The sequence below is a fragment of the Nuphar pumila genome, chromosome 6 (assembly GCF_984573655.1).
Source record: "Nuphar pumila chromosome 6, dmNupPumi1.hap1.1, whole genome shotgun sequence".
NCBI classification, from domain to species: Eukaryota; Viridiplantae; Streptophyta; class Magnoliopsida; order Nymphaeales; family Nymphaeaceae; genus Nuphar; species Nuphar pumila.
In genome coordinates, this window is record NC_143254.1 from 117,271,662 (window position 1) to 117,296,975 (window position 25,314).

The window sequence follows — 25,314 nt, forward strand, 5'->3', positions numbered from 1 at the left end:
ATAAGTGTTGAACAATAAAGAAACTGTTTGACTTTAATAAAAGATTGTTTTTTTTATAAACCGCGGACACGTTCCTATACGAATCGCAATGTGCATGTGATGGGTGAGCGGTACAATAAAGCGTCAGCAAAAGGGCCTTTTGGCTGGTGCGCCTAACCATGGAGATATAAATATTCAACGGAAATTTCATTCTTATCGCTGCAAGCAAGCAAGAAAGATGTGTGTCTGTTGTAGAGGAGCCGCCTTCTTTCTGCAGGTAAAAGCCGGAGAGTCCCGTCTGCATGTTTCACTATCAAACTCTGAGAGGTACCCATTTCAGAGAAACCCAAAGGAAGTTATGGGTCGATCTTATATTCTCTTCTCTCTGGTCATGTTGTCACTGTTGGTCCTCTGTGCTGCACGAGGTCTGTTCTTTTGTTCATTTTCCTTGTTTTGCTTCTCAATCAAAGCTTGGGAATTCTCTCGTCTTTTGCCGTCTTTCCTTCTCTATTATTTTCCTGACGGTTTCTGTGATCTGTTGGCGTCTGTTTGGCTATTCAGGGAACGGAAGACAGGAGATGAAATTCAAGAGAACTTCATCCCATCTAACAAAGGTGAGTCCCCAGTTCCTGTTATCTGGGTAGGTCTGGTTCTATGCTTTAATTTCATCAGCAGGCAAATGACCTACCTCTTTCGCCGAGCTTTGTAGGAAGTTCAGCAGCCGGAATTGGTGGGAGTGGATTTGTATGAGGAAGCAGGGCAGCTGGGAAGGCGTGAGCTGATCAGTTCTGCAATGGAAGATTATGCAGATCCAGGGGCCAACACCAACCCAAGAAATAGGGCCTTTATGTCCTCCCCACCTCCCTCTCCAAGACACAAATAAAACAGGTGGAAATACATAACCGTTGGCTCATCCTGCGCGCTTTCTCTTTGCTGCTTCTTACCAACCATATACCCTCCTAATACTGTTACATATAATAAGGGGTTGAATTTTGTTCTGGAAGATGGATTTAGTTTGGTTGTGGCTTTTGCTTTCTGATAGACATCTGAGTTTGTTTTCAATCTCTCTCTCTCTCTCTCTCTCTCTCTCTCTCTCTCTCTCTCTCTCTCTCTCTCTCTCTCTCTCATGGGTGTTGGAAAAACGGTTTCGTATTTATTACTGAACAAATTTGTTTGTTGGATCTGTTGTTTCTTGTATAATATTGAGGCGGACACAACACTAGTGGCTGAAAAATAATTGGGAATCACCCGTGAGCGGTGAGCCTGTCACAGGTTATAAAACCCTTCACAACTAACGTGCGCACCGTGATGAATGAAAAGCCCAACATTCACAGACAGCATTATGATGCTCCTTGCAACACAACAGCAGCAGTGGATGTGCTTCAATATTACAGAGGACCCTTTTAATGCCCAGTTTTTTCCTTATGCACTGCCCTCAGAGTGCAAATAAGTTTACACGTTCCTCGTTACTGTTAAAACTTTTCCAGCAATGCCTGAATGGCTTTACGTTCAAACGGAAAATGATCATATGTTTTAACACTAGCACAACCAACTTCATTTTTTCTTTTTTCATTTAACATTAGGCACAAAGTTATTGGGATGTAGTCACCTTTAGAAATCCTGTCATTTGGGGGACACCATTTAGAAGCCTTATAAAATACTTTCCATTATCCTGGTTTTGTCTATAAAAAAAGGTCAAAAGTAGCAGGAGTGAAAGGAAGAAACGTGGAAGCCTTTGTCTGCATATCTTGAGACTTACAGGTGCATCTCAAGGGTTAGGTGCATAGTTCTTGGGGCCCAATTCAAATTAACTACACGTCCAAAGACTTTTTACGAGCAATCTGGCTGTTTTTACGAGTAAAAATGGCAACTAGTCCGGGAGTGACCGACACATTAACAAGCACTATCTAGTTCATTATTCAATTTAAATAGTGGCCCTACTTGTGAATCTCAAGATAATCGACACATCATCATGGACAAACTTTCAAAACAAGTAATATCACAGACCTTTACTAGGCACTACAAATCTATGAAAATTAAGAAACCCGTCCCAGAAAAATGAAATCCCAGATTACTAAAGTTGAATTGTAAGAGAGCTTTCCCCAATTAAGAGGATGAAATTCAAAAAAAAATCTTTACAGTGACGTGTGACGTAAACAATTCAATCCTTCAGTGGGTGGCCAAGACTGGGAGAATCAAGTGATGACCAACTCTCACATAAAGGTAAATTATGTCAGTCTATGAATGATCACTTTCAAACACAAGTACATGTAACAAATTTTCATCCTGCTTCACTGAATTCTACAGCCTTCCGTATCTTGGCCCCGACGAACATTTCCATAAGCAGAGAGTTCTATCACATCCATGTCACGGCCTGAAGTGGTTATTGTTCAAGTTCCGAAGTGTTTATTAAAGAAGAGAAAAAAAGAAAGAATGAAAGACATGAATGACGGTTAAAAAACGCAATTGGTGTCCACAGAAAATACTGTCAAAAGTTTAAAGTACCTGAGACTCTGCAGTAAGCACTCTTCTGAATGAGATCTGCATTGGATATTTCTGTCTTAGCCCCCTTTGCTCGATTTACTGATGCCTGGTGAAAAGGGAAAAGTATAACCAAGAATACTGGATAATTAGTTGGACTTTTCATTTCAGTACAAGTAACACGTGGCAAAGACAAGTGGATGAGAAAAGCAATGTTATATAACACTCAACTGAGAAATGAACCTAAAAATTAATTCCATTGGTTAGTTGTTACGGTGTCATAATTATCAGAACCACTAATAATCAGCAAAGTAAAACAATAAAAAAAATGACTCTCTCTCTCTCCAAATGCAACACCACAGGTATTTCCAAGGAGCTCAGCAAAATTCGACTCATAAAAGTGACCAAGTACTTTGCATTTTCAGAAATTTGGAAATTTAGTGTGGAGGTTAGGTCAATATTCTCACACTATGTGCAGCTTTAAACCCAAGCCACTAGATGGGAGTTATGCAAGAGAGCAAAAGAATAATCTGCTTGTGATTCCTTTTTGGAAAGTCCTAAAGTATTTTATGATTATAGTTCTTAAGTCTTTCATGCCTCTATCCAGGAGTAATGGCAAAGCTTCCCTAGATTTTAAGGACCAAAAATAAACCAATTAATTTAGTCAATGGTTTAGTCAACAAAGGGTCCTCCAAAGCTCAATCATGCATAACTGCAGAATTGACACTCATAATCAGCAGTTAACTTCACAAAAACCATATCTTAAGTTCATTCAATTTTAAACAAATCAAAAGAAGCAAAGCTGTTCCAGCTTCTCACTCGCTCAAATCTGCAGGGTGTTTCCAGCAGACTTTCCTAGAGTGCTTTACCATAACCAACTGCTTGTTTGAAAGAAATGACACCAAATTATAATTGCTCTCTTATCAGTAAATTGACACCTCTTCAAACACAAGTATGATGGTTGCATTTTGCATAACAGATCACATATGAGTTGCAATCCATATTTCGCTAGGCACTGGGCACAATGTTCCCTAGTTTTGAATCTTAAATATGAAAAGTAGCCTTACCATCATAGATCTAACAAAGGGTAAACCCTAGCTACATACAAATGGCTAGCAACAGGTTAAGGAATATGAAGGATCCAGGTGTAAAGTGAAAAATATGAAGATTTTCATCATGGTTTCAAGTAGGTCATCATGTCTTAAAAATGTCATGGCACTTGTTGTAATGAAACACTAGTGCAAAGCACAATGTCACAAAGTGACTACAAGTAATGCACAAGCACTTACAACAAAAAGCCACTAATGGGCGAAATACAATAAGCCACAAAGGGCTAGGCACCACACACACAATGTGAGAGATAAAGAGTTTAAAATATAACAAATATTATATTGAAAATGCTTAAGAAAGCATTAAGAATGAAGGGGCAAAGGCCCCTATTTATACACCTCATGGGGACCAAGGGGGGCCTCCCAAAAGAGTCGCTGGGGAGAGTCCCAAGGGAGGGCCATTTGACCCCTTAACTAAATGGAAAAAGAAAATAAAAAATAAAATAAAGAAAATACAAAAATTTCCCTAGTGGACATGTCCATTTACATGAGAAAAAGACTAAATTGCCCCTAGTGGGCATTACAAAAGACATAAAGTGAAGAATATATATACATATATATGTAAACACACACACACACACACACACACACACACACACACACACACACACATATATATATATATATATATATATATATATATATATATATATATATATATAATGACCATATATTTTAATACCCTCCCTCAAACTGATGGTGAGATCACCGAAAGTTTGCTTAGAAGAAATGCAAACCAAGGGGATGGCAAAGCTTTGGTAAAAAACCTGCAAGCTTATATTTTGAAGTGACATATGGTAGTTGAATAGTGCCCCGCAAAAATTCATCGCGAACATAATGACAGTTCATCTCAATGTGCTTTGTTCGTTCATGGAATGTATGATTACTAGCAATACACTTTTATTGTATCAGCATAGTTTCGAAGGAATAGAGATATGACTCTCATATCTTTGAACAAACTTCTCAACCAGGCAAGTTCAGTTGTAGTTGTAGTCATCGCCCTATACTCAACTTCGATGGAAGATAGTAATACCTTTCGTTGTTTTTTACATCTCCAAGAAATTAATGATTTCTCAAGAAAAACACAATAACCAGTAGTAGAAATACGATCATTAGGGTTCCCACCTCAATCAGAGTCAATATAAGTAATTAAATTTGGTAATGAAAAAGAAGATAAAATAGTCCTTTTGTTATTGTTTTCTTCATATATCTGATAATTTGCATTACAGTAGCCATGTAAACAGTAGTAAGAGCATTTTGAAACTGACTTGCATTGTGATGAACAATGTATGGCCTGATAATAGATAAATGTGTTAGGGATCTAATCAATTGACGATAAAGAGTGGGATCTTCTAAAGAGGTTTCATCATTGACTCTTATCTTAGCATTTATTACTTCTCGAGTCTTCACCTTTTTTTTGTCAATTAATTCAGACTTAGTAATAATATCTTATGCAAGCTTCATTTGGGAAAAAAACATATCCTCTGGGACAATATGCAACTTCAATACCCAAAAAATACCTTAGAAATCCAAGGTCAGACATGTCAAAATTATTTTTAAGAACATCTTTAATAGATTCAATGCCCCTTTTATCATCCCCAATGATGATCACATCATCAACATACAATAGCAAGATAGTTATGTGATCCCCTAGATTCTTCACAAAAAGAGTAATATCAGTATAATAAGAAGTAAATCCACTATCAAGAACCACTTTACTAAATCAGTCATACTAAGATTTTGGAGCTTGTTTAATTTCATAAAGAGCTTTATTAAGCTTAAGAGTTTTTTCTTTCCCTATCTCAAGACCTGGTAGATGATCCAATATAGACTTCTTTACAAAAATTTGCATTTAAAAAGGCATTTTTGACATCTAATTGGTAGATAGGCCATTGTTTGATAGATGCCAAGGCTATTAAGGTTCTTACACTAGTCATCCTAGAAACCAGAGCAAAAGTCTCCTCATAATCAATTTTATATTCTTTCGCATACTCCTTAACAACTAAGCTAACTTTATATCTTTTTAATGACCCAGCACTTTTAGGTTTGACTTTATAAACTCATCTACACACAATATCCTTTATTCCAAAAGGAAGACTTACGATTTTTCAAGTGTTAGCTTTATTGAGTGCTTCTAATTCTAGTTTCATAATATCTATCTAATGTAAATGTTGCTTAGCTTCTTTGAAGTTGGAAGGCTCGTGATAGGAATGGATCATCATTAGACAAGTTCTATAATTTGGAGAGAAGGTACCATATGACACAAATTTTTGAGGTCTAGAGAAAAGGTATCATATGACACAAATTTTTGATGTCTACTATGTTAAAATGTAAAATACATATATATAATAATATTATTATTATTATATATTTTTGTATATAATATTTTTTTGTTTTCTTTTATTTTTTTCTTTTTGTTTTATTATCTAGTTCGATTAGAACTAGATAATAGAATTTGGTCAAGTTCCAATTGGAACTTGACCAAACTTCTAGTTGTTGAAACTAGTCTAACGGCTAGAATTCTAGCCGTTGGACTAGTCCAACGACTAGAAGGGAGAGCTCCTTATGAGCTCTCCCTCTTGCTCTTGTAAGGAGCTCTCCCTCTTGCTCTTGTATAAATAGGGTTGCAGCCCCTTATGTAAATGCACTCTCTCGAATGCTTTTTAAGCATTTCATTTTTATGAATAAATTCCTTCTTTATTGTCTTTTTCCATATTTACCCTTTTGTGGGTTTTGCTTAGAGTGTCTTTTAGACACTTCACTTGTGCGATTCTAGTGCTTTCTTGGAAGAGCACCATTTCATTACATGGTATCAAAACAACAGAATTATTAGATCTTGAAAAGGTTTTGCCTCGATTTTCGTGCTTCTTGTGCAAAGGTGTGTTATCAACTTGTTCTTACAAAAAGTGTCTCGTCACTTGGAGAGAAGTGTTTTATCACTTGCCGGAAGAGTGTTTTACCACTTCACGATCGGCTACAAGAGGATTCATTTGAAGGACTTTAACGACATTGTATTGTATTTCTTTTCTACTTCACACCCTTGTAAACGATGGATGACAATGATAAAGTCACCATCATACCCATGAAATTGAATGACACAAACTATGTAACGTGGGCTTCAATCATGAAGCACCACATATAAGGAAAAGGTTTATGGAGAATCGTGGATGGTTCCGATTCGGAACCCAAGCTATCCCCCACCAAGAAAGAGGGTGATAAGGAAGTTCCGTTAACGGAAGAGGAGAAAATCAAGGCTCTAGCCTCTTACGAAAAGAAATGGAAAGAATGGAGGATGGGACATGCTAAAATAATGTCATGGCTTATTTATAGCGTAAACATTAAAAAATATTCTAGCCTTGCTAAGTTTGAACATGCCGATAAGGCATGAAAATACCTTAGAAATATGTATTCCATTAAAGATATTGCGCATGTGTGCAATCTTCAAGCGAAAGTTCGGACAATGACTCAAAGTGACAAATCCATTCGTGAATATTATAATGAGTTATCCGAACTTTGGGAAGAATTGGCTCTTTTAGAGCGAAAATGGCATTGTGCCGAGGATATCGAGCTTCGCCAAAAGCAACTCGATATCCAACACTTTTATCAGTTGTAAATGAGTTAAGGCCGGAGTTTGAATCCACCACATCGGCCCTCCTTCATCGTGAAAAAATTTTCACTATTGTGGACACTATTGAAGAATCAACAATGGAGGAAAATCGTCTTAGAAAGAGTACTCCAAAATCTGATGATTCCGTTCTAGCTGTATCTAGACCAAGGAATCATACTCGCTCTTATAGGCCACCTCATTTCGGGAGACAAAATGGAGAGTTTGATAAAAGAAAAGTTATTTGCCACCACTGTCATGAACTGGGACATTATAGGCCTCAATGCCCAAAGCTAAAAAGGAGAGACGAGAAGAGGGTTGCATCTGTTGAAATTGAGTCTAAAGATCAAGATGCACCAGTTTTCATGGCTCAACTAATGGAGATTCTTCAACCTCTTCTCAAAGGGGTATCCTCTTCAACTGAAGCCTCAACTGGAGCGGCAGTTGCATCTGTTTTAGGTCCAGGTAACCTTCCTTAGCTTTTAGATTCTGGTGCTTCATTTCATATGACCCCAAATGTTAAATGCTTATCTGAATGTCTTAAAAATAACTCAAGTATATCAAAGGTTTTTACAGTAGATGGAATGTCTCTTGAAATAAAAAGAGTAGGATGTTTTGAAAGTTCTCAAAAATCCAAAAGTTTTTGTATTCCTGAAGTTAGATATATCTCAAAATTGAATTTGAATCTTTTATCTGTTTCACAAATTTCTGATTATGGATGTAATATATCCTTATCTTCTGATGGTTGCTGGATACAGGATCGTCAGTCAGGAAAGCTGATTGGGGAAGGCCATAGAGAAGAAAGACTATATTACATGGATTTTTTGGAACTACCAAAGAATGTTTTTTGTCTAAATGTTCAGAAATTGGAAACAGAGTTAATGGCACAAAAGACTTGGCCTTCCTCATATGTCTAAAATCCAATATTTCTCAAGTTTGAGAAAATTTTGTAATCCTAAAAATTTTGTTTATAAAGACTGCATTCTTGGTAAAATGAAAAGATTACATTTTTCTAGTAGAACCTGTGTCTCTACAAAACCTCTTGAGTTAATACATTCGGATGTTTGAGGACTCGCAACAGTTATCTCTAAAGGCGGCTATGCATATTATGTCATCTTTGTTGATGATTTTTCTAGACACACTTGGATTTATTTTCTTAAACATAAATATGAAGTTTTTGCTCACTTTCAAATATTTCATAAGATGGCTACAAACAAATTTCAAAGTAATATCTCTATTTTTCGCACCGATTCAAAAAAAGAATTTATGTCCGGAGAATTTAAAAACTATCTTAATCTATATGGCATTACTCATCAACAATCATACCTACACACCGCTCAACAAAATGGTCTTGCAGAATGCAAGCATCGCCACATTATGGAAACTACTCGGACTTTGCTAATTGCAAGTCAAGTTCCAAAAGGGTTTTGGGCTGAAGCAACTCTAACTACCACCTATCTCATCAATAGAATGTCATCTTCTTCTTTAAAAAATATATCTCTAATTGAAAAACTTTATGTTTTAGCACCAAACTACTCTAGATTGAGAGTTTTTTATTGCAAGTGTTTTGTATTTACAAACAAAAATGATAAATTCTCCCCTCGTGCAATCCCATGTGCCTTTTTAGGATATGCTGAAAATAAAAAAGGCTACCAGTGCTATGATCTTCAAAATGACAAATTATATGTATCAAGAAATGTGTCTTTTCTAGAAAAAGAAAGTTCTTTTGAAAGTGAAAAATCTAAGGATATTACTGAATATTCTTTTTTAATTGATTTAACTTCAAAATTTGATGAAGATGATTTTGAATGTAACTTTGGCAATGATCAAGGCCCTATTATCTTTTAAACTGATAGCAAAGACCAAACCAGTAGTGATGTTGGTCTGCAATATTCAAGACGAAGAGTTGGAGAGCAACCCCCTCCATGTGCGTTAGAAAGGTTTTCTGAAGTTCCCCCTCGAAGGACTTCTAGAATTTCTAGACTTCCCGACAAATTTATTTCTTATGACTCTTTTTCACCCTAGTATAGGGCAGCCCATGCATTAATCCAATCTTATGTTGAACCTTCCTTCTATTCTGAAGCCAAAAATTAAGAAGAATGGGTTGAAGCCATGAAAACGGAATTGGATGCATTAGAAAAGGCTAACACTTGGTCCATTCAAGATCTTCCTCTTGGAAAGAAACCTATAGGCTGTAAATGGATCTACAAAGTCAAAACAAAAAGCAATGGGACCCTGGAAAGATATAAGGCGTGACTCGTAGCCAAAGTTTATGCTCAAGAGTATAAAATTGACTACGAAGAAACCTTTGTCCCTGTGGCCCGTATGATCACTGTTAAAACTTTAATTGCTTTGGCTTCTATAAAAAAATGACATATATTTCAAATGAATGTCAAAAACGCTTTCTTAAATGAGAGTCTTGTTAAAGAAGTCTACATAGACGCTCCGCCTAGTATTTTTATCCTCAAGGGCAAAACTCTTTATCTTGAGAAGGCTCTTTATGGTCTCAAACAGGCACCAAAAGCCTGGTATGACAGATTTAGTCATGTTATGACCGAAAATCATCCAGGAACACCACTGAGAAGTTGGCTTTGCCGACCCAACTCTCAATTTGGATAGCCACATCCCTTGCTTCACCAAGGATGGGCTTGGCCTCAGAGTTAACCGTCTTGATGGTCCTCTACTTTGTCATGGGCTTCAAACCCAACTGCTTTGCCTCTTCCCGCGAGACAAAGTTATGTGTGGCCCCGGAGTCTACCATTACCATAGTAGACTTTCCATTCGCAATGACTTCTAAGTACATGAGTTTTTTGCTAATTGGTATGCTTTTCACTACACAGCTTCTGACCGTGTTTATGGTCTGCGGCATAAAGTAGTTTGGCGTTGTACATTCCGACACCATCTGATATGCTTGGCGTTGTACATTTTGCGGCATAAAGTAGTTTCGTAGCTCAGTTTTGAAGGCCTCAAAAGTATCAATGACGCAATGCCCTCTTTCCATGTCGCTATGTTTCCTTCTCCATCAGGCTATAGCATCTCCATCGAGCAGAGCTGCTGCAGCCTTCACCCTGAGGTTCTCGGCTAATACGTTCTGAATATCCAGATAGTCTTCCATCTGGAACAAAAAATTTTCTATGGCCTTGCTGTCTCTGGAACCATTGAACTTTACTGGCCTTGGCACATCTATCTTCGATGGCCTATCACCATTTCCACCATTTAGGGTCACTGCCCGCTACAATGTGCGGTTCTTCAATTGAAGTTCTCCTACTTCAGTCTGCAGGGCGGTTATTGTCGTAGTCAGCGACGTAACCTGCCTTATCAGCAAGTTCATCTGCTCTCGCAGGCTTATTACATCATCGTCCAGTCCTCTGAACGACTCCAATGCCCGTGAAATCGCTTCATCATGTGAAGTCACATCAGCCACCAGTCTAGTGATAGTCTTGGCCATTTGCTCTTGGTCCCAAGGTGAACCCATCTCCTCGGTCTTAGCGCAAGTTGTATTGGGGCGCCATGATGTCTTGCTCACAAATCGTGTCTTGTCGGCGCGTCTCTCGACACCGACTCTGGAGTCCCTTCCCCAGCTCGAGAATGGGCTCTAGTAACACTTGTCATGGGCCTATTTCTTCAACAGGCCAGTGCGGCGCGATGATCCTTCCTTACCGCCGCAAACCTATCTGGTCGCTCGCTTGCCGCTGCGAAAACTTTAAGTATAGAGAGTGCAAGAAAGCGAAAGAGAAGAGAGGGAGAGAAATTGCAATCACTTGAAGGTAATCACAGGATGAACAAAGAAAGCTCAACGTATTTGCATTCATTCACTATTTTGCCCGAAGGCTCATTACAGTTCAGATCTATGAGCTAACCCTTCAGGGTATTAAAACCTGAACCAAAGTACAAGGGTGGCCCGGAGAAAGTTACAAGTGACTTAACTCTTACATAATGACTCAACCAAAGCAAAACAGGCTTTAGACACAACTGTACAAAGTAGGTCACAAGAGAACAACGATAATGTCACCGTTAAATCCATTAAGCTCAATGATTCTAACTATGTTACTTGGGCTTCAATTATGAAGCACCTTATATTGGGAAAGGGGTTGTGGGGATTAGTTGATGGAACCGATTTGGAACCTAAGCTAATCCTTATAAAGGTAGAAGGTGAGAAAGAAATACCTCTTAAAGACGTTAAGAAAAACAAAGCCATTGCCATTTACGAAAAAAAATGAAAGGAATGGAGAATGGGACATGCCAAGATTATGTCTTAGCTTATAAGTAGTGTCGATATCAAAAAATGTTTAAGTCTTGCAAAATTTGAACATGCAAACAATGCTTGGGACTATCTTAAGAGAATATATTCTCTTAAAGACATTGCACATGTGTGCAACTTACAAGACAAAGTTTGAAATATAGTTCAAGGGGCCAAGAGCATTAGAGAGTACTATAATAGCTTGTCCGAATTATGGGAAGAGTTGGCTCTCCTTGAACCAAAGTGGCATTGTCCACAAGACATAGAGCTCTGTCAAAACCAAATAAATGTGAAGCATTTCTTCCAATTTATTAGTGGATTAAGATCAGAATTTCGAATCAACCAAATATGTTCTTCTTCATCAAGGAAATGTTCATTCAATAGAAGACAATAGAAGAATCAAGCATGGAAGAGAATAGGCTTAATAAGAGAATCTTCAAATGTGATGATGACTCGGTTCTAGCCGTATCTAGACCGGGAAACCATGTTCGTACATACAAACCCCCACACTATGGGAGGACAAATGATGAGAAATAAGGAAATAAATTTAAAAAAAGAAAAGTCATTTGTTACTATTGCCGAGAACTGGGACATGTGAAAACTTATTGTCTTAAATTGAAGAAACCATATGAAAAAGAGGTTGCCTCTGTCGGACCTCCACAAGAATCAAGTGAACCATCCATTGGAAACATGTCCTTAACACAATTAGTGGAGGCACTTCAACCTCTACTCAAAGGAGCATCTTCAACCTCTACTCAAAGGAGCATCTTCATTCACTGGAGCCGCAGTCTCTTTCGTCAGTATCTCTGATCCCGGTAAATCTCTTTGGCTTCTTGACTCAGGTGCCTCTTTTCATGACACCAAACATTGATATGTTATCCGAATGTCATAACTCAAATAGGTCAAATGTTTATCGCTGATGGAACATCTCTTGAAATCAAAGGAATAGAAAATTTTGAAAATATTTCTCAAAACTCAAAAAGATTCTTTATTCTATAAATTAGATATATTCTTAAACTTAATCTAAATCTTTTATATGTCTCTCAATTATCTAACTATGGTTGTAATGTTTCCTTCTCTCGTGGTTGTCGAATGCAGGATCACCAGTCAGGAAAGCTTATTGGAGAAGGTCAAAGAGAATGAGGCTTATACTACATGATTTTTTTTAAAATACTCAAGAATACATTATGTTGTAATGTTCAGAAAATGGATTTGGATCTATGGCACAAGAGACTTGGCCATCCTAGAGTAACTAAGATCCAGTTTTTTTCAAAGATGAAATTTTTTTATAATTTTGAAACCTTTACATGTGAAAAATGTATTCTTAGTAAAATAAAGAAATTACCTTTCCAAGAAAGAACCTTTGTCTCTTCTCTACCACTTGAGTTAGTACATTCGGATGTGTGGGAACCCGCACCTGTTATATCAAAAGTTTTTATGTATTATGTAATTTTCGTAGATGACTTTACAAGACATACTTGGATCTATTTTCTTAAGCATAAATCCAAAGTTTTTTTATATTTTCAAATATTTCATAATCTAGTCAAAAATCAATTTCAGAATGAGATTTCAATCTTTCGCACCGATTCAGGGGGCGAGTTTTTATCAAAAGAATTTAAAGATTATTTGAATATATACGGTATTGCACATCAAAGATCATGTACCTTAATTGCAGTTTATCTTATTAACAGAATGTCATCCTCTTCATTAAACAATATATCTCCTGTTGAAAAACTTTTCAAACAAATTTCAGATTATTCTAAGTTAAGAGTTTTTTGGTGCAAATGTTTTGTTTTTTCTGACAAAAGTAACAAACTCTCTCCTCACGCTATTCTTTGTATTTTTTTAGGATATGCAAATCACTAAAAAGGCCATAGATGTTTTGATCCTAAAACTAAAAAATTATGTGTCAAGAAATGTATCTTTTTTGGAAAAGAAAAGTTTTTTTGAGAGTAAGAACTCTAAGAAAATAAATGAGTATTCTTTTTTATTGGACTTAGTTCCAAAGATTAATGAAGGTGATATTAATGAAATTCAAGAAGATTAAAATGACATAATAAGTACATAACCATTTCATGATAATCAAGATTGCATTCAATACTCTAGGCGGGGTAATTCAAAACAACCATGTGCTCTCAAAAAATATACTAAAGAACAAGAACAAATACCAATAAGATCATCTACAGTGTTAAAAGTCCCAAAAAATTCATGTCCTATGAGTCTTTTTCACTGAAGTATCAAGCCTACATTGCCTTAATTCACTCCTACATAGAGCCTTCTAACTATGTTGCAGCAAAGGAACTCTTTGAATGGGTCGAAGCAATGACATCAGAATTAAATGCCTTGAAAAAGGCAAATACCTAGACTATTCAAGATATTCTGCCAGACAAAAAACCTATAGACTGTCAATGGGTGTATAAAGTTAAAACCAGAGTTATCGGAAGCGCCTAGGCAAAAGGAGAAGTGTGCTTCCCCGAAGCGCGCTTCAGAAGCGCGAAACGTCACGCTTCCGAAGCATGAGGGGAAGCGTCCCCTTTTATGGGAAGCGTGCTTCCCTTTTATGGGAAGCACGCTTCCCCCACGTTTCTCCCTCGCTTCCCCATTTTTTCACTTCCCCTCGCTTCCGGTTCGCTTCCCAGGTCGCTTCTGAAACGGTTTAAAATTTTCTTCTAAGTGGTCCCACGCTTCCCCACTTCCTAAATTTTTGAAAGTGCCTCGTTTCCCGCTCCCGCTTCCTCGACTTGTAACTCTGGTTAAAACCAAGAGTAATGGCACTCTTGAGAGGTTTAAGGCCCTATTAGTTGCCAAAGACTATTCACAAGAGTATGGAATAGACTATGAAGAGACTTTTGCTCCAGTCGCTAGAATGACCACAGTTAGGACCTTAGTACCTCTTGCCTCTATAAAGAAATGGCATATATATCAAATGGATGTCAAGAATGCATTTCTCAATAGAAGCTTATCCAAAGAAGTGTATATGGAACCACCACCTGGTATTAATATTCCTAAAGGAAAAGCTCTTCGTTTAAATAAGGCTTTGTATGATCTTAAGCAAGCCCTAAAAGTTTGGTATGACAAATTTAATCAAGTTATGCTTGATTTTGGTTTTCAATCTTATCTTACTGGCACAATTTTGTTTGTTAAGAACTCTGATGCAGGTATTATCATCTTTCTCCTCTATGTAGACGACATAATCATCACTGGAAATGATAAACAAAGAGTTGACAACATTAAAAAATTTCTTAAAATACACTTTGAAATGAGTGATTTGGGTTTTTTAAAATTCTTTCTTAGTATAGAAGTTGCTTATTCCTCTAAAGGCTATTTGCTAACTCAACTTAAATTTGCTCTAGGTCTCGTATCTCAGATGAAAAATAGGTTGACACTCCCGAAGTTGTAAATATCAAAATGAACATTGATGATGGAGAACCACTTGAGAATCCAACACCTTCCAGACAACTTATCAATGCATTGTTTTATCTATCCATTACAAGACTTGACATTGCGCATGTCGTTCACTCAGCAAGCCAATTTCAGCATACTCCTATCACTGTTCATATGGGAGTTGTTTTACGTATTATTAGATATATTAAAACCTCTATTTTTCAAGGACTTTTCTTGTCTGCTTATTCCTCCTTAGATCTAATTGCTTATATTGATGCAAACTGGGGAGATAATCCCAATGATCGACACTCAACTACTGTTTTTTTTTGTATTTTCAGGTGAATCATTGATCTCTTGGATGTGCAAGAAGCGACACAAAGTCTCCCCCTCGTAAACTGAAGCCGAGTACAGAGCTATGGCCACAACCACTATAGAAGTAGTTTGGCTAAGACGCTTGCTTTATGACATAGGTGTTCAGAGTACAGGAGCATCACGACTATGCTGCGACAACAAAAGTTCTATTTAGATCGCCAACAACTGAACATTCCACGAACGAACCAAGCACATCGAGATGGATTCACTATTTATGAGAGGAATTTCTACACGGCACCATTGATCTCCCCTATGTTTCTTCCGAATATCAACTGGCAGACTTCTTTACCAAACCTCTCGTTGCTCCTCGATTTCACTTTCTCTTAGACAAACTTTCGGTTTCCCAACCATAAGTTTGAGGGGGAGTGTTAAATTATATCTAATAAACTAGGAATCTTTGTTAGTTTAGTTAGCATAAGTTAGTTTAGTTAGAATATGATCTTTTTGTTTTTATTTTTTACTTTATAATCTTTTTGACTAGTCAATGTTTGACTTAGTAAAAAAGGTAAAGAGACGTTGGGCTTCCAATAGCTCTATGACTCCCTCCTTCTAGTCATCCTTATTGTGTATAAATATGGGGCTTTGCCCCCTCATAATGTAAGCTTTTCTTTAGTGTGATTTCCAATCAATAAAATATATTTTTTCTTCTTATTGTTGTATACCCTTCTTTGGGTATTGTGTATGAACCTTTGTGGTTCTTGTGAGTGATCATTCTCGGCATTTTGGTTGGTGTTATTTGAATAGAGAGAAAGAGAGAGTAATGTTACGGAGATCAGGGAGCACCTACTCCGACCTAATAGAAATCATAGTTCTAGTGCGAGTCCTGACTACTACTTGTGATATGTTTCCACATATCGGCCGCCTACAATGCCTATCCCTGCATGTTTCAGAGCTCTTGCTGGTTTTCCTTCCTATGGACCACGACTTATGGAGCCAAGGTCGCCTATGAGGCCAATCTACACCAAACCAAACAGTCTCTTATGCTTCATATACGCCTTCTCAGTCCGCATCATATGCACCTTCTCAGTACACTTCACATGATATAGAAGCTCTCATCACTAATTTCAGTGACATGCATATGTCGATGCAGAATTCGGTAGGTAAATCCTAGGCTGCTAATGCCCATGCATGGTCGCTTGCTAGTGGAGCTAATTTTCAGCCAAATACAAAAGGACGACAAAACAATGCTTGGTTCTTTGATTCTGGAGCAGCACATCATGGAACAAGTGATCCCAATAAGCTTCTCAATGTTATTGCATATCATGGTTGTTAAAATATATGTATATATATATACATATATTATGTTATAAACTGTTTGTAATACGTAATGCCCTTTAGGGGCATTTTTGTCTTTTCCTTCATTGTAATAAGTATTGTCCACTAGGGATAATTTTGTACTTTTCTTTATTTTTTATGTTTTTGTCTTTTTGTATCAAGCAAGGGGCTCTTTGGTCCTTTGAACCAAAGAGCTTGGGAGTCCCAACGGTGATATTTATGACCGTTGTGAGCTCCCAACAGCTCTATTTGGGAGCTCCCTTCTCTCTTGTATTCTATAAATATGGGACTTATTGTCCATGTTTATTAATGCTTCTCTTAAGCATTTAAGTGCAATAAAAGATATATTTTTATATTGATTGTGTTGATCTTCTTGACTCTTTGAAGTCTTGTATGCACTTTGTGCTTGTGTAGTGATTTAGTGCTTTGTGTATTATCCCATATTAGGCTTGTAATAGTGCATGTTCACCTTGTTTTGTATTTCTGCATACTTAAGGCCATCAAGTGTTGGTGTGCTCGTGGTGATTGAAGTGGTTCAAAGAGAGGTATTCTTTCATATTTACTTCTTTATCTCACTCTTCCTTTTCACATTCAAAATGGAGCATGATTCAAAGATAAATCTTTCCTTCAAACTAAATGGCACAAACTATATGATATGGGCTTCCGTCATGCAGAATAATCTTAAAGGTAAAAAGCTTTGAGGATATGTGATGGGCACTATTCCCGAACCTCAAGTTTTGCTCACCAAGAAAGAAGGACAACAAATTAAAATTCTTGAAGGAGATGATCGGGAGCCATTAGTGAGTATCAATCCAAAGTGGAGGATTGGGAGAGCAACTATGCAAAAAATCTTGTATGGTTTACGAATAATGTTGACAAAAAAATATATGCCAACATTGCTATGTTTAGAAAGGCCAATGAAACATAGTCATTTATGAAGGGTATGTATACCCAAAAAAGATCTTGCAAAGCAATATTTTTTCAAGAAAATATAAGAACTACAAATCAAGGAGACATGAGTACCCGTGACTTTTTAAGGGCCCTATCTGCTCTATGGAATGAGTTGGCACTTTTTGAGCCAAAAAGGGTTGTCTTTGAAGATGTAGAGCTTAGGCGCCAACAAATGGAAAGAGCAATTATTTTAATTCTTGTATGGTCTTCGCCCCGAATATGAGCAAGTGAGATCTTTCCTTCGTCATATATGTAATCATCTACATCTAGAGGTGTAAAATTGTCTATGACAAGACAATACGCATACGAGCACAAATACTTTAGAAAAGATGTGCACGAAGGCACTCTTACAACACTTGAACAAAGTACGCAAAAGCGTAAAAATAATAAACATGCACTATGGCATGTATTTTATAGAAAGAACAAAATGCTTGAGACTCTCAAGCTTACAAGAAGGGGGAACACCCCTATTTATACAAGAGAAATGAGGTGCAAGAGGGGGCTCCCAAAGGAGTCGTTGGGGAGCCCTCAACGGTCACATTTGTGACCGTTGGGGGGTTCCCAACGACTCTATTGGGGGGACCCCCAATGCACCTTTATGACAAAAAATATAAAAAATAAAAATGAAAAAGAAATGCAAAAATAAAGAAAAAGAAAATTACAACATATTCCAATTGGAATATGCGCAAGATGGGAAATTACAATAATGCCCTTTTTGGGTGAATATATATATATATATATATATATATATAGAGAGAGAGAGAGAGAGAGATACGTATACATATATGATATATATGTATACGCATCTCTATTTATATAAGTATATATATATATACTTACAATAATGTTTTTGGAGATACATTTTAACACCCCCCTCAAACTTACGGTAGGATAACCGCAAGTTTGCCAAGAAGGAAATGAAATCTGGGCAAACAAAGAGCTTTTGTGAAGAAGTCCGCAAGTTGATACTCAGACGTCACGTATGGTAGATCAATAACCTTCTTCAAGTATTCTTCCCTGACATAATGGCAGTCCATCTCGATGTGCTTTATTCGCTCGTGAAAGGTGTGATTCTTGGCAATATAGATTGCACTTTTATTGTCACAGCATAGCTTGGTTGGTTCTCTGATAAGTACTCTCATATCTTCCAAAAGGCGTCGAATCTATACAATTTCCATGGTGGTAGATGTCATGGCTCTATATTCGGCTTCAGTGGATGACAAGAAAACCTTCTGTTGCTTTTTACATCGCCATGAGATCAAAGACTCACCTAAGAAAACACAAAAGCCAGTGGTGGAGTGACGGTTACTAGGATCACCTCCCCAATCTGAGTCAGTATAAGCAAGTAATTTTAATTCAGAAGAAGAAGATAGAAATACTCTCTTATTCACTATTTCCTTCAAGTATCTGATGATGCGAAGAACAACACTCATATGAACGGTTGTGGGAGCGTGCTGAAACTGACTGGCGATGTGGATGGCATGAGACAAATCAGGTCGAGTAATGCTAAGATACATCAAAGAACCTACCAACTGCCTGTAAGGAGTGGGATCAGTTAGAGGAACTCCGTCGTCAATCTTCATTTTTTATCCCACGACTTCAGGAGTTTCGCAGACTTTGTCATCAGAAATCCCTGATCTGTCAATAATCTCACAAACAAGTTTAGATTGAGATAAAAAGTAACCTCGTTGAGAGTAGGCAACCTCAATTCCAAGAAAATATGTCAGAAAATCCAAGTCTGACATTTCAAATTTTGAAGTCAAGACGGACTTAATACCCTTGACTCCTTGAACATCATCACCTATTATTAGCATATCATCAACGTAGAGCAAAAAAATTACAATCCCTGCATTAGATTTTCTAGTAAACAAAGCAGTGTCAGTATAACATGAGGAAAAACCATTTTTCAGCATTACACTGGTAAACCTATCATACCAGGCTTTGGGGGCCTGCTTTAAACCATAGGGGGCCTTTCGAAGATGAAGAACTTTATCTTTAGGAATTATCATGCCTGGTGGGGCATCCATATACACTTCTTCATTAAGATCACCATTTAAGAAGGCATTTTTAACATCCATTTGAAAAATGTTCTAATTTTTAATAGATGCAATAGTAATAAGACACCTAACTGTAACCATTCGGGCTACAGGGGCAAAGGTTTCTTCGTAATCAATTCCATACTCTTGCCCATACCCTTTTGCAACTAAGCGAGCTTTATACCTTTCTAGAGAACCGTCGCTCTTAGTTTTAACTTTAAAGACCCATCGACAGCCTATAGTTTTCTTTCCTATAGGTAGAGTTTGGAAATCCCAAGTTTTTGCCCTTTTAAGAGCATTAAGTTCACTTTGCATGGCTTCTTGCCATTCTATACATTTTTTAGCTTCTTCAAAATTTCTTGGTTCAAAATAAGAGTGAATGGCACTAAGACAAGCCCTATATCGAGGTGAAAAAGAATCAAAAGAGACAAAACGAGTTGGAGGTCTTCTATTCCTTTCAGATCTTCTATGGTCAAGAATAGGAGTAAGCTCACTATATTGATCAATAGCACTTCTAAAGGTGTCTTGGTTTCTACGAGAGTAGGTTATTGGCTCACTTGGAACTCTACTTTCTTGTTCATTGAGTGAGTTATGTTCACCAATATCTCCATCATTTTCCTCATCATGGTTTAATGATATATCATCATCACTAGATATATCATCATTACTAGACAATAAGTCGAATAAGGAGGAGTAATCAAAATTTTCTTGTTGAGAAACATTTTTTTCAAAACCACTCTCATTTTCTAAAAAAGTTACATTTCTAGAGACATATAGCTTATTATCTCGAAGGTCATAACAACGAAAACCTTTTTGAGTTTCGGAATAACCAAGAAAGGCACAAGGAATAGCCTTGGGAGAGAGCTTGTCATTCTTATCCGTAAGTATGAAACACTTACATCCAAAGACTCTTAACCTATTATAATCAGGTTCAAGTTTATGTAATACCTCAAAGGGAGATATTTTTCCTAATATCCTAGATGGTAAGCGATTTATCAAATAAACAGAAGCAAGAGCTGCTTCAGCCCAAAAGTTTTTAGGAATATTTTGAAATATAAGAAGGGTCCTAGTGGTCTCAATAATGTGCCTATGTTTTCTTTCAGCCAACCCATTCTGTTGAGGCGTTTTAGGACAAGACCTTTGGTGAACAATTTCGTGATCCTCAAGATATACCTTAAATTGATTGGATAGATATTCTCCTCCAGAGTCACTTCTAAAAATCTTTATGTTACTGTTGAATTGATTCTTAATCATTGAATGAAAATTTTTAAAACACGAAAACACTTCATGTTTAAACTTAAGAAAATATATCCACAAATATCTGGAAAAATCATCCACAAATATTACGTAATAAGAAAAACCTACTTTTGAAACAACAGGTGCAGGTCCCCAAACATCTGAATGAACAATTTCGAATGTTTTAGAAGAGAACATAGTTCTTTGCTCAAAAGGTAAACTTCGCATTTTTCCGAGAATACAGTCATTACAAGAAAAAAAGCTTTTACATAGGTCTTTTGCAAAATGTAAATATGATAACTTGGTGATATTAGGATGATCAAGTCTTTTGTGCCACACATTTATATCTTTATGTCGGGCAACATTACACAAAACTTTTGGAACTTGAAGAGATTCCATATAGTATAAATCTCCTTTTCTAAAGCCTTCCCCAATCAATTTCCCGGACTGGTGATCCTGTATTAAACATTTATCACAAGAGAATTTAATATCGTAGCCATGGTCCGTGAGTTGAGAAACAGAGAGGAGATTTAAGTTTAGTTTAGGTATAAATCTGATTTTTGGAATAAAAAACTCTTGAGTTTCAAAATTACTTATCCTTTAATTTCAAGAGAGGTTCCATCCGCAGTGGAGACATAAGATGGAGAACCATTTTTCGAGTAATCGGAAAGTGAAAAAATGTTTGGGGACATATGAAAGGATGCATCGGAGTCCAAAAGCCAAGAGATTTTACCTGGAGAGGAAGAAGTGGATACGGCCGCACCAGAGGTAGATCCCTTGAGGAGAGGTTGAAGAGCTTCCACTATTTGATTTATAGAGAAGGTCCCACTCGAAGATGCCTCCTCCTTCTGCGGTACACCAGTGGTAGCCATGGCTAGGCGCTTCTCCATTTGAGACATACGGGTTTGATATGCCCCGGTTCTTTACAAAAATGACAAATAGTTTTGCTATAGTCCATTTTTTCTCTTTGACCACCATTTTCACCTTGATTTTGAAATTTAAAGTGAGGGGGACGATAGGTTCTTACATTGTTTCCGGGTCTTGATACGACATTGACCTCACTATTTTCTTCAATATTACAAGGGACTGCAAGAACATTTGGTCCTTGTTTACATAAATTCATACGAGTCTCTTCACCACTTAATTTGGTGAGAACATCTTCAAGAGAAGGGGGAGAAAAAGAGGAAAGAAGAGATGACCTTATTTGCTCAAATTTGGGCCTTAGCCCATTCAAAAAGTTGAAGAACCGATCTTCTTCAAGTTGCATGTGACGGAGCTCAATTGCCTCTCCACTCCATTTTGGTTCAAGCATTGCAAGCTCATCCCAAATAGAGGAAAGATCGGCAAAGTATTCCCTAATCGTCATTTCACCTTGAGTAAGGGAGATAGCCTTCTTTTGAAGATAATATTTATGAGATAGATCCCTTTATGTGTACATTTTTTCAAGATAATGTCAAGCTTCCAATGCATTTTTGAACTTAATAATGTTGGCATTAATCTTGGTTTCCATGGATGAGAAAAACCATGAAAGAATCTTGAAATTCTTCATTTCCCATTCATCGTGCTTCTTGGAGTATTCTTCAAGGGCTTTGGTTCTTTCTTCTCCCTCAAGAATCTTGATTTTGCTTCCATTTACCACGATAATCTTGGGTTCCGGTTCCGGAATTGTGCCAAGTACATATCCCCATAGGCCCTTCCCTTTTATATGAGCCTCCATATTTTCGGCCCAAACATGATAGTTGGACCCATTTAATTTGAAACCAAGAGCAAAATGAGACTCTTTTTCGCCCATTAGAGAGTAAAGAGGGAGGGAAAAAAGCGTACCAACACAATATTTCCAACACAAACTTTGCACAAGATTCTTCTAAAATATTTGAGAAGAAAGATCCACCACTTCAAACTTCAAAGATCGGAAGGCACGTTTTTCGAGGCACTCGAAAAAAAGAGAATCCCACGATCTTCAATAATCAACATTGCTTTGATACCATGTAAAATTGTCTATGACAAGACAATACGCATACGAGCACAAATATTTTAGAAAAGATGTGCACGAAGGCACTCTCACAACACTTGAACAAAGTACGCAAAAGCGTAAAAATAATAAACATGCACTATGGCATGTATTTTATAGAAAGAACAAAATGCTTGAGACTCTCAAGCTTACAAGAAGTAAGGGGGAACACCCCTATTTATACAAGAGAAATAAGGTGCAAGAGGGGGCTCCCAAAGGAGTCGTTGGGGAGCCCCCAACGGTCACATTTGTGACCGTTGGGGGGTCCCCAACGACTCTATTGGGGGGACCCCCAATGCACCTTTATGACAAAAAATATAAAAAATAAAAATGAAAAAGAAATGCAAAAATAAAGAAAAAGAAAATTACAACATATTCCAATTGGAATATGCGCAAGATGGGAAATTACAATAATGCCCTTTTTGGGTGAATATATATATATATATATATATATATATATATATATATATATATATATACGCATCTCTATTTATATAAGTATATATATATACTTACAATAATGTTTTTGGAGATACATTTTAACAAGAGGATGTCGTTGCCGAAATATGTCAAGAGAAAACTCATTTTGATATGTCTAAAAGAGGAGAAAATGAAGTGTTGACAATATCTAAGCTCGGCAACCATGTAAAGTACCCGACAAAATAACATTTTTTATCCTTTTTTACATTGAGAATTTGTGAATCTTAGTTGAAACTCGAGTTGGGCCCGGATCTGGTATGAAATTTCACAAACCATACCCGACTCCATATATTAATTGGACCCTTCGGGTTCAACCTGGATTGTAATCAGACCTTATTTATCACCAAACCCTAACCCTATAGGGTTTGGTACGGGTCGGGTCCTGGTCAAACCAGACTCATTGACAGCCCTACATACATGGCTTTCTGCTGGACAATAAGGGCAACATGGAAAATAGAAAGGTCAAGCATTTCAATTAAAAAGAAAAGGTAATAAATATACATAATATATTTCTCATGTTCAAATGCTGAAATAGAAAAAGGAAAGCTTCATCGCAAGCAAAATGGCACAATTTGGACTGTCACACTGGCACTAACATGAAAAAATTGTTAAAGTATATATATAGAGAGAGAGTAGAGCGTAGGTGCTTGAACATTAGGTGCTTGTGATACGTGCTTGATGGGTTTTTCTGCTCTTCCAGTGTTTTTCTCGCAGTTCTGACCCGATAAATGTGTTGGGCATGATCGATTTACGAGGAAACTACACCTGGATCATGTGTTTTCGATGAAAAAAATAATATTTGGAGCCTCAAAAATTTACAAAGATTTTGGACCATTGATCTTTCGAACCTTATAAAAACCCACCCATGTGTCAGAATCGAACACTTCAAGAGCTGATCCCTATAAAATCAAGTACATAGATCACATTTGTACATTCAAAATTTAAAAATAAAACAAAAGACCTAAAAAACCCATCAAGCACGTATTGCAAGCACCTAATGTTCAAGCACATACTCTCTCTCTCTCTCTCTCTCTCTCTCTCTCTCTCTCTCTCTCTCTCTCTCTCTCTCTCTCTCTCTCTCTCTATATATATATATATATATATATATATATATATATATATATATAAGTAATACACATTAGGGGTATTTTAGTCTTTCCACTTTATGTAATTAGTTGTGTCCATTAGGGGCACTTTAGGTTTTTCATTTACTTTTGTATTTTTCCTTTTTATCAAGGGCATTATAGACTTTATAATGTCATTGAATTAGAGTTGTTGGGAGTACTCCCAAAGGCTATATTTCTAGCCATTGGGGTATTCCCAATGGCTCTTTGTGGATCTTTTTGTGTATAAATAGGGGATGAATCCCCTCTCATTTGTAAGCTCGTTTCAAGAACTCCAACCCTCAATAATACCTATATTTTTTACTTGTGTTTTAGCCCCTAAGTGGTTTGTGTGGTTGTGCTTGTTATTGACCCATAAGTGGTCTTGATTGTGTATGTTCTTGCGTTCTTGTATGCCCGTAAGAGGCACCCACTTGTACTCTCTTTCTATTTTCATTACAAAAAATTAGCTATCCAAGACAGATTCTTGACTGACAGAGAAGTACGGCAGTAATCAGCTACATTTCAGAAAGTTGTAAAATTAAAAAATATCAAAATTTAAGCTGTGAGAAAGAAAGAAGCTGCAGATTAGCTGATTTATAGTATTTGTTCTTTACTGACTCAAACCACGAGACATTCAAATGGAATGCACGTAATTAAGGAGCACTGCTGCTTCAAAAAGAAGCACAAATACTTGTAGACTTGCACCTTTTGACTTCAAAGTTCGATTTGGACCTATCCTTTTAGGTATTGATCTAACACAAGTTAATGATCTACTCCACCTTTTTTACTTTTTCAAACATGTTAGATCAATAGCAATTTCCCAGTAAATCATCCTGTGTGTTAGCCCAGCACCAGTAAATTTTGTTTTTTTTGTACAAATCATTTCTTAAATGAAGAAAAAGAAAACCATGCATTAGTCATAAGTCAAATCCTGATTATACTTAGAACTTAGAAGCACTAAAGTGGAGGAGTGACCAATCATTAACTTGCTTTTCCTGAAAAGAAAATGTTTCAATAAGGTAGTCCAGATCTTGAAAAAATAAAAGCTAA

At 36.9% G+C, this 25,314-nt stretch overlaps 1 protein-coding gene and 1 long non-coding RNA gene across 2 annotated transcripts in view; one reads left to right on the plus strand and one right to left on the minus strand.

Moving 5' to 3' along the window:
• Positions 1–208: 208 nt before the first annotated feature.
• Positions 209–1,041, plus strand: LOC149835863 (uncharacterized). The gene is made up of 3 exons (XR_016432661.1): positions 209–404; positions 541–593; positions 689–1,041. It is a non-coding gene; the product is annotated as an uncharacterized LOC149835863 (long non-coding RNA).
• A 1,002-nt stretch (positions 1,042–2,043) lies between these two features.
• LOC149835864 (HNH endonuclease) overlaps positions 2,044–25,314 on the minus strand; it is a 28,590-nt gene continuing 5,319 nt past the window's right edge. Inside the window, exons 3-4 of the mRNA XM_090008795.1 lie at positions 2,485–2,569; positions 2,044–2,353 (exon numbers count right to left, since the gene is read on the minus strand). Coding sequence (XP_089864921.1) covers positions 2,271–2,353; positions 2,485–2,569 — 168 coding nt within the window. The 3' untranslated portion in view covers positions 2,044–2,270. The remainder of the gene's footprint in view (positions 2,354–2,484; positions 2,570–25,314) is intronic.